At 47.7% G+C, this 9481-nt stretch overlaps 1 protein-coding gene across 20 annotated transcripts in view; it reads right to left on the bottom strand.

The window, feature by feature from the left end:
- Positions 1 to 907: 907 nt before the first annotated feature.
- The window catches only part of GRAMD1B (GRAM domain containing 1B), a 273173-nt gene continuing 264599 nt past the window's right edge, over positions 908 to 9481 (bottom strand). For 15 of the 20 annotated variants that reach the window (XM_055273542.2, XM_063636593.1, XM_055273551.2 and 12 more), the window contains one exon: positions 6157 to 9437. In XM_055273542.2, the coding sequence (XP_055129517.1) occupies positions 9173 to 9437 (265 nt within the window). In that variant the 3' untranslated portion in view covers positions 6157 to 9172. The other 5 variants (XM_055273545.2, XM_055273544.2, XM_055273548.2 and 2 more) reach the window with 2 other exon arrangements.

Below are 9481 nucleotides of genomic sequence, written 5' to 3'. Positions count from 1 at the left end.
CAGCACTTTGGAAGGCCGAGGCAGGGGGATCACCTGAGGTCGGGAGTTCAAGACCAGCCTGGCCAACATGATGAAACCCCAGCTCTACTAAAAATACAAAAATTAGCCAGGCATGGTAGCAGGCACCTGTAGTCCCAGCTACTCAGGAGGCTGAGGCAGGAGAATTGCTTGAACCTGGAAGGCGGAGGTTGCGGTGAGCTGAGATCATGCCATTGCACTCCAGCCTGAGCAACAAGAGTGAAATTCTGTCTCAAAAAAAAAAAAAAGGTTAAAAATCATCCCAATGCTTTGGTAAGCTGAGGCAGGAGGATCACTTGAGGCCAGGAGTCTGAGACAAGCCTGAGCAACACAGTGAGACCCCATCTCTAAAAAAAATATATAGCCTGGCATGGTGGTGTGTGCCTGTAGGCCCAACTACTCAGGAGGCTGAGGTGGAAGGAACACTTGAACTCAGGAGATCAAGGCTGCAGTGGGCCGTGAATGCACCACTACCTCCAGCCTGGGTGACAGTGAGACCGTCTCAAAACAAAATATTTTAGTGTAATACCAGCTTTCATACTAAGAATGATGTGTTTTTTAAATGTATTCTCTCTAAAACACTGAGGCTTGGAGTGACAGATGGGGCATAAGGCCACACAGTTGGTAAACAGGGATGCTGTACTTTGTACTCAGGTCTGACTCCAAAACTTATCCATTCCAGTTGATCAGGCGGCCTCCCTTCCTCCTGTGAGAAGGTGGATGGCTGCGTGTGTGCGTGCGTGTGTGTGTGTGTGTGTGTGTGTGTGTGTGTGTGTACAAGCGTGCCTACAAACACATGCCTTCAGGACTTGCTGTGAGCCTACTTGGGAAGACCAGAAACATCTGAGGTGATGAGCATTCATAAATCAAGCAATAAACACGCACACCATTTATTATTGTAGTTCAATACTTTTTTCTTTTTAATTCATACTGTACTTCCATGGCTCTAGCTACTTTACATTAAGATTTGGCTGGGCAGCCTTGTGTGTTTCTAGGTACTAGCAGTAAGTTTTCTGACCTTGCGCACAGCGCCAGGCAAAGTACAGTTATAGATCCAAATACGGGTGGCCAGACAACTCGACTGCACTCGACCCGTGTTCTTTCCCATAGATGGCCCAGTGCAGGTGTTGGGGCTGCTCCCTCTGCCTCACCCCACTCCACCCCATGTCAGGATTATCCAGGGGCCACTATGGCCTCTGACCCATCCCTCCTCACCTTGAAGTCTAGGTTGAGTTGGGGAAAAAGCACCATGGGTTTGGGAAGATGGTCTGGTCCATGCAGAGAGTGGTCTGGCCCTTGAGTGCAGGGTAGGAAATGTGAGGAGCCACAAGCTATTGTTGGCAAAAATGGCTGTTTTGACTATGCAATCTCAGCACGTGGCACCCAAGCCCCAGGCCGACGCCCCAGACAGAGCCAGCTGCCTTGACTGGAGCAGAGGCCACCCTTTTGCTTCTGCAGTGTCTTATTGTATTGAGAGAAGCAAGGAGGGCTGAAGAATGACGATGTTCTTTAAGCCTTCAGATGTTGGGGAGATCGTCCAGCATCAGCTCCTCCTGGCCAGCAAGGTGCTGCTCATCAGCTGCCAAGACTCCAGTCCCAGCTCCAGGGCCTGCTGAGGATCTCCAGTCACAAGACCCCGGAGCCATTGCACAGAACATCAAAACAGGGAGCTGGCTGGACCCTTCACAGCCATGGCCAGAGCAGAAGTGAGGTAACAAGGCTGGGCAGAGAAGTGGGAAGGGAGCTGTCTAAACAGTGTGCAAATTCCTGCTCCGCACTATGACAGCAAGCAGGGGCCTTAAAAGATGGCCTTCCAGGAAAATGCTCCTCTCAGACCCAAAATGCATCTTCTGGAAGAAAACACAGAGGTGAAGGGGATTGGGGCCAACCTGCTGGAGGTTGGGGGAATGAAAGTCAAGGATGTCAAGTGGTGAATGGGATGATTGTCTCATAGCCTAGAGACAAGTGGTGAGGGTGGGGAGAGTCAGAAAGGGGCCCCGGAGATTCCTCCTGGAGGAGGCAGGCAGGGTATGAGGTGTAGGGAGACCAGAGCCCTGCCATTTGGGGGAAAGAAGAAGAGTGCTATTTCTCCTGGGGGCAGTAAGAGAAAAGGGCTGGCTTTGGCTGCCCTGCAGAGCTTAAAGAAGTGGCATGGTATGGCACAGAAAGTACCCTTCTGGGACCACAAGCATCCAGAAAGATACTTCCCCTAGTCTTTTCTCCAGGACCTCATCCTAGGGATGCTGCCTGGAAATGTAATAGGTATAGTTCAAGTTTGGGTGGGAAGCAGGGAGAGAATCTACTTCTCACAAAGCATTCCTCTTGAGCTCTCTTTGTCCTCCTCATGTCATTCCAGGTTCTTAGTGTCAGTGCTCTAAGGCAAACCCAAGGGTTTTAGCCAAAGCTTCATACTAAATCCAAACCCTATCTAAACAAAAGAGAAATGCTAGAACCAGAAGTGACTACTCTCCACTGTTTCTTCTACCAATAAGGAGGAAGGACGGACAGATGAAAGGCTTCACAGCACCTAGAGATAGAAGATGAGCTCCATTGAAAAGAATGTTCTTCTCCCAACTTAGAGAAAGTCCAAAGGAAGATCCCTTCACAAACTAGGCCAAGGAAGGAAGAAACTCTTCTAGGTGAATACTGAGCAATACATCAGCTCGATCTGTCTCTCTCTCTCTCATCCACTGGGCCTCCCTAGCCCTCCTAGCCACCTAAAGAATAAATTTTAGCCACCCTGGGTCTCCTGGGAATGCAGACACTGCCCTACCACACCTCTAAATACTGGGAAGCTTCAGCCTCTGGGCTTGTTCCCTCCTGGCAGAGCAACTGAGAAAGTCCATCCTGTCTTCCCAGCCTCTGGCCTAACCCCCAAGATGATGTCAAAGCTAGAACCTACCTTAAAGATGATCTAGCCCAACTCCCTCCTGTGATAGGAGGATACTGAAGCTCAGAGAGGCGGAATGACTTGCCCAAGGCCACAGAGCTTAGTCAATGGAAAAGTCAGGACCCAGGCCCAGGTCTCCAAACCATCAGTGCAGTGCTCTTATACAGAGCTTCAAGCAGCTGCTCTTGCTGGCCTGAGATGTAATCCTCTTGTCCCCAAAGAGGTGGATGAGGAAGGGAGAGAGTCACCCCCATGATTAGCTTGTCTGAGGCCAGTCTTGTCAATTCTTTCACAGTAAGCTGTAATGGAACTTTAGATCCTATAGCTGTTGTTAGAAACTGCAAATTCTTTAAAATTGAGTGCAAACTCTCAAACATTTTACCACATAAGTCATTACAGAAAGACTTCTGTGTGTCCCCAGTAAACTAAAACAAACAAAAAAAGCACTGGCTGGAAGAAGTTACATAAGAAGTAGTGATGTTTTGATGCTCCCTTGTAGACAGCAACTAGCCAGGCAAATGGCCAGGAATACAATGCTATTTATTTGTTTCACTCCCAGACTTATCTGCAAGGGTGAGTTAAGATCTCTTTCATAAGCTATTGACTGAGGGGGAAGAGATTTTGTCTGGGAATGAATAGAGTTGTTGGTTTTCTCCTGGTATGATAGTCAAAAAATTATTGTAACACAGACAGCCTACAAGAGATCCATGATTGTTAAAGGACATTCCCTATGTGCACGCATTGTCTAGTGGGTTCAAATCGCTAAAAAACCAGGAAGGTTCTTCTGACATACTCAGTACTACCCTCTCTGCCACCTTTTCCTCCTGGGAATGGTCCTGAGAGGTAAAGCAGAAGCAGAACAACTCCCTGCAGCCAGGTCTGCTCTGTCACTTGACTCCCAACAAAGAACCCTTTTTAAGTCATCCCAAAGGTCCCACCATGGCACCTTTAATAATTAAATAACTTAAGGAAATAATTATGTATGGAATAAATTCAGGAATCTACAGTTTTTGCATTCAAAACTTTCTGGGAATAGTTTTGGCTTCTGGCTGTGCCAAGGGGGAGATTTCCAGCAGTCTGCACCATGCCTCCTTCTTTGGCTCAGAGCCCATGAGCCTTGATCCCTACCAGTGTCCCTCACCCAAAGTCCTGGACAAGAACTGAACAAGGACCCACTGGGCTGTGGGCATAGGCACTCTTCACAGGGATTACGTGAAACTGCATTTCCTCCCATCTCCTCTTCTAGGGGAGGAATATCCACTCTAGCTGACGACCTAGAGCCTCCTCACCCTCCTCCCTTGGAGGATGACCTGGGCATGGACCTTCCTGTTTTCTGATCCTGCCCTTAGGGAAATACCAAGGCCTTATTCTCACATAGAAAAGTCAAAAACTGTAATTGCCACAGGGAATTAAAGGCCATTCTAAGAGAAAAATGCAACTTTATCTTTGGGGTAGATGAGTGATAAAATCTTCTGTCTTTTGGGCTGATGTTCTGGGACATCTGGGACATCTGGGGTTCCTTCTGCCCCTGCGTCAAGAAGCCCAGGAGAAGAACAAGCAAGACTGAAGAGCTCTGCTTGCCAAATTGACTGTGACTCTTTCATGAATCTCCACAAGCTCTGCCTAGAGCTGGTGGGACTCTTTTGGTCATTACATGAAGAAACAGTAGTTAGTGTATGAGGGATGATGAATGTGCCCAGAGGGCCCCGTGAATTCAGATAAATGCACGGTGCTAGTGGGCCAATGCTGAAAAGGCCCTGAATGTCTCACTCTTTGAAGCTAGTGCCTTCTACTCCTTAATGATCTTACACCTCTGTGGGGCCAGAGACCAGAGCAGGATCTGTACTCCATCCCCCGCCAGAACCCCCATTCCCAAGTCTGAGAAACTCAGGATTTGGAATGGCTCCCTTAGGGCATATTTCACTTGGCCTCTTCCTGCCCAAACACATGCACTTTTGCCAAATCCTTCCCTCCAATGGCCTAGATGCTTTTTCTATGTGCAAACTGTCTCAGACAGTTGTCTCCATCGGCTAATATTGGTTCGTTCTAAGAGCAAATGATGCCGGCAACCCATCTTGGTGCTCACCACTCACAGTGTTCTGCGGGTAGACCCTGCACCCCGGATGTGGCGAGGGCCTTCTCTCCTTCTCTCAAATCCTGGAGGGCCCAGCACACCCTGACTCATCCTGGAAATCACACTGACAGCTCTAAGTGAAGGCCTCAGAGCCACAGACCTGACTTGCTTAGAAGCACTAAAAGAGGTTTAATAAGGTCAAAAATGCTCCACCCTGGCTAATAAACAATGTGCTCTTAGGGCACAGAGAAACAATAGGACTTTAGGCACTAAAAAGTGACACTTCGCCCAGATCCAGCCTGGGAGAAGACCAGAGAGAAAGCGGGTGGGAAAGTAAGAAATTCCCAGCCCTTACTGGGTCCACACCCTACACAGGTCGGAGGAAGGTGCAGGGGTGATGGAGGAGATTATGCTTCAGAACACGAGTCTTGGGAGCCTGCCACCCCACAATGCAGCTTTCCAGGCATCCTCTCCATCTGACGCTCAGTACGGTCCAGAACAAGTGGGTGGCCAACCCTAAGAATTTAGGCTGGGCTCCCTTGATGCTTCTGTGTTCCCAAGAGAATGCCTGGGAAAGCCTGGGGTAGGGAAGAAAAGATTCTCTTTTATTTTGGAAACAAATCAAAAGGGGATTAGGGAACGAAGCACCTTAAGCAATGCCGTCTTGAGACTTCTTTTTGAGACCCTAGGGTCCTCACAGGCATAACTTTGGCTCAACATTTCCCTTCTAAAAGCCAAGAATGGCCAGCAAGGGAAGGGGTGGGGAACAGAGGGTGGGAGGAGTGAGATCAGGGGAGGTCGGTGCTGAGAGGCGGTTCCTGCCCTCCTCAGCTGCTCCACCATAGGAAAACGCTGCTCCGGCCAGCACAGGGGGCGGGAGGGCCCGCTCCTTCTCCCTGGTACATAGGCATTATCTCTTTTTTAAAATCTGTATATAATATATATATTTATATTCTGTATATATATATATTTATATATATATATTTATATGGTCTATGTACATGTATTGCACAGGCCTCTTGCAGCCACCCTGTTCCTGCCTTGTCAATGATAGCGATTCCTCTTTTCTTCACTTTCCGACGTGTAGTCGCGGGACCTGATGCCGTTCTGAAGGTTGATGAGCGAGTCCTTCATCTGCAAGACAGAAAACCCCACCCCAGGCCTGGGTCTGCGCTTTCAGTGGGATTCTCCACCGAGCAGCCCTCCCCCCACACCCGCTGAGGGCAGGCCTCCAAACACACCATGGGGCTGAAAAGAGTCGGGCACCTAAAGCAAGGGTGGTTCTCAGTGCACACTGTTTCAGACAGAAAGGGGACAGTCAGGCTGGACGCAGTGACTCACACCTGTAATCCCAGCACTTTGGGAGGCAGAGGTGGGAGGATCAGTTGAGGCCGGGAGTTTCTGACCAACCTGGGCAACATAGAGAGACCCCATCTCTATAAAAAGTTTAAAAATTATAGCCAGGCCTTGTGATATGCACCTGGAGTCCTAACTACTCAGGAGGCTGGGGTGGGAGGATGGTTTGAACCTGGGAGCTTGCAACTGCAGTGAACTACGACTACACCACTGCACTCCAGCCTGGGCAACAGAGCAAGACCCTGCCTTTAAAAAAAAAGAGAGACAGAGAGGGAAAGGGAGAGGGAGAGAGAAAGAAAAGAAAAAAAGAGAGGAAAAAGGAAAGAAAGAAAGAAAGGAGACAGACAATCTAGCACAGGGAAGCCCTTGGGTAGGGCTTACTGGGGTTCAGTGCTAATCAAGAATGCTCTTGAAGTGTTCAACTGCTACCAAGAGCCTCTCAGGCTGTCACTGACTTGATCTACTTGTTTCGTCTGGTTTCCCTGATGATCCTTAATATACCACAAGCCTGTCTTTGTACATTGAGCCACATTGTTCACCCCGCCCGGGAATCTTTGTGCTCTTGCCGATTCCAATCTCACCCATCTGCTAAGGCTCAGAACAAATCGAAACTTTCTCCAGCTCCCAGGCATCCCTCTCTTTCATGGTCTCTCACACAGCACACTCGGGCTCTGGACTGCAGTCATCTTTCGTTGCTTGGTTTCATGTTTCCTAGGACTGGAACTGTGTCTAATCCTTCTCTTGTGCACCCAGGGGCACCATGCACAGAACTGAGTAGGTTCCTAGTTGGTATCCATATCAGCAAATTAACATTTTCAGGTCATAGACTGCAGTCTAAATGGGAGACTAGAATGAAGCCTGGCAGGAGAATTGTAAAATGGCCCATCATACCACCACATATTTAAATATTCACATATTTACATACTGTCTCTGGGTAAACTGCTGTGTTACAACATAAGACAACATTTCTGGGGCAAATGGTTACGGATTTGGGGAAAGTCTGGTCTCTCTGCTTAATCTACCACTTTCTTCTCTCTGGTTCATTTATATCTTCTGCTCAAAACAGAGGAGGGGGCCATTCTGTTATTTTAAAAGTTACTTTTAAAGGGATTGAAACAAAACAACTCTCTTAATACTTGTAGGGTAGAGTCCACTAGGCTATAGATCTGACAGCCCTGACCCTCAAGTTAACGGGCCCCATTCTGAAATAGAATTCTAGAGTTGGAAGAGACCCCTGGGTCATCCAGTCCAACTGCCCCAATTTAATCTATAAGTTCTTTATCCATCATCATCTAGTTACCCCTTGAACACTTTCAGTGGTGGAATCTCAGTTCTCTACAGTAGCCTGTTGCATTGCTGGACAGCATTAGCCACAGGTTGTTTGCATTTGATGATGAAGAAAAATTACTTTCTTAAACTTCTAGCCCAAGTTCAGCACTCTGGGGTTTTCCAGTAAGTCTAACCCTTGACACCTGTTGGCCTGGGTGTCTGAAGGCCACCCTGTTCTCCTCACCCTCCTGTTCCCTTCTCCTGGGTTTGTCTTCAATTCCATCAACCCTTCTTGAAAGGGTAAGGCTTCTAAACTCCTCACTAAGCTTTTTGTCCCCTTTTGGTTTAAAAAAAAAAATGCCCTCCTTAAGTGTGATGACAAAGCTAAACACATCCAACTGGGTCCTGATAGCTGCATTAAGATTCTTTTCCCTTTTTTTTTTTTTCTTTTTTTTTTTTTTTGGAGATGAAGTCTCGCTCTGTTGCCCAGGCTGGAGTGCAGTGGCGCTATCTCAGCTCACTGAAACCTCCGCCTCCCAGGTTCAAGCAATTCTCCTGCCTTAGCCTCCCAAGTAGCTGGGATTACAGACGTGCGCCACCATGCCTGGCTAATTTTTATATTTTGAGTAGAGACAGGGTTTCGCCATGTTGGCCAGGCTGGTCTCAAACTCAAGTGATCTGCCCTCTTCAGCCTCTCAAAGCGCTGGGATTATAGGCGTGACCCACCATGCCCGGCCTCTTTTACCTTACTTAGAGCTAAGACCAAACAACGCAAGGAAATAAGGTTTAATATTAATGAGCACCACCCACATGCCATCAAATCCTGATGACAGTTCCGTGAAGCTATGATTACAATTCCTATTTTATAAATGAAGAAACGGAAGCTCAAGGTCCCTTGCTCACGGTCACAAAATTAGTTAGTGGCAAGGCTGGGATGCCATCTCTGGCTGGTCACAAAACGTCAGAAAGGCAACTCTTTAGGGAGAGAAGTTGTCATGTAGCAGGATAAATCCTGAGTCTATTATTTTCTAATTCTCTTGCACAGCAAAGGCAGATTCCTGCTCTCTAGGCAACCACATGGAGGCATATTTCATAAGATACTAAACTATTCTGGGGAAGCAGGAAGCTCCCTCCCCCAAGGAAACTAAGCTAATTATTGATTTTGCCTCAGGATGATTTGCCTAAATAGTTGATCTAGTTTTGCGGGCGGGGGGATACAGGCAAACTGTACGACAAAGATGATGCTATGAAAAGAAGACAAAGTACAGCCATCTTCCCAGACTATCAGTGCAGTGTCACTGACTGTCAAAGGAGGGGGTGGTAAACATTTGAAAAAACTCAAAGACATGCCCTCTGGGAAGACAAATCTCTGTAAAAGGGTTGAGGGGGTTCTCTGTTTAAATGCCTGTCAGATGGTTATGGGTTACCAAAAATAAAAATAAAAAGAGTTCTCCTTCTACCTAACCTACAGCTTTCCTGGTGCAAATTCAGTGGGTCATTTTATTGTTCTTCTTTTTTAGAATATACCTGCATTTCTAGCAGCCCACTTAAGGAAGGCTTTCCATTTAGAACAATGCATGGCCTGCAGGAAGAATGAATTGGAGGGAGAAGTCTGGAGGGTGGTGATAGAGACAAGGATCTTTCTCACAGCATAAGGGAAGGAGTCCCCACTCCCAAAGACCAGGGCAAGCAGAGAAGGTGGGGCATCTCACCTGGTCAAGGAGCATCACTGAGGATTTGATGATCTCCCTCCATTTTTGGAGCTCAGTATCGTGGTACTTTTGTTGGGACTCTAAGAGCTGGGCCCATTCTGTCTGAGACTGGGGTAACCTGTGGGGTAGAAGAAGGGGTACCCCAGCAGCTGGAGTTATGCT

Source organism: Symphalangus syndactylus, chromosome 3 (genome assembly GCF_028878055.3).
Source record: "Symphalangus syndactylus isolate Jambi chromosome 3, NHGRI_mSymSyn1-v2.1_pri, whole genome shotgun sequence".
In the NCBI taxonomy this organism is placed as follows: Eukaryota; Metazoa; Chordata; class Mammalia; order Primates; family Hylobatidae; genus Symphalangus; species Symphalangus syndactylus.
This window is presented reverse-complemented; position numbering and strand designations above follow the sequence as displayed.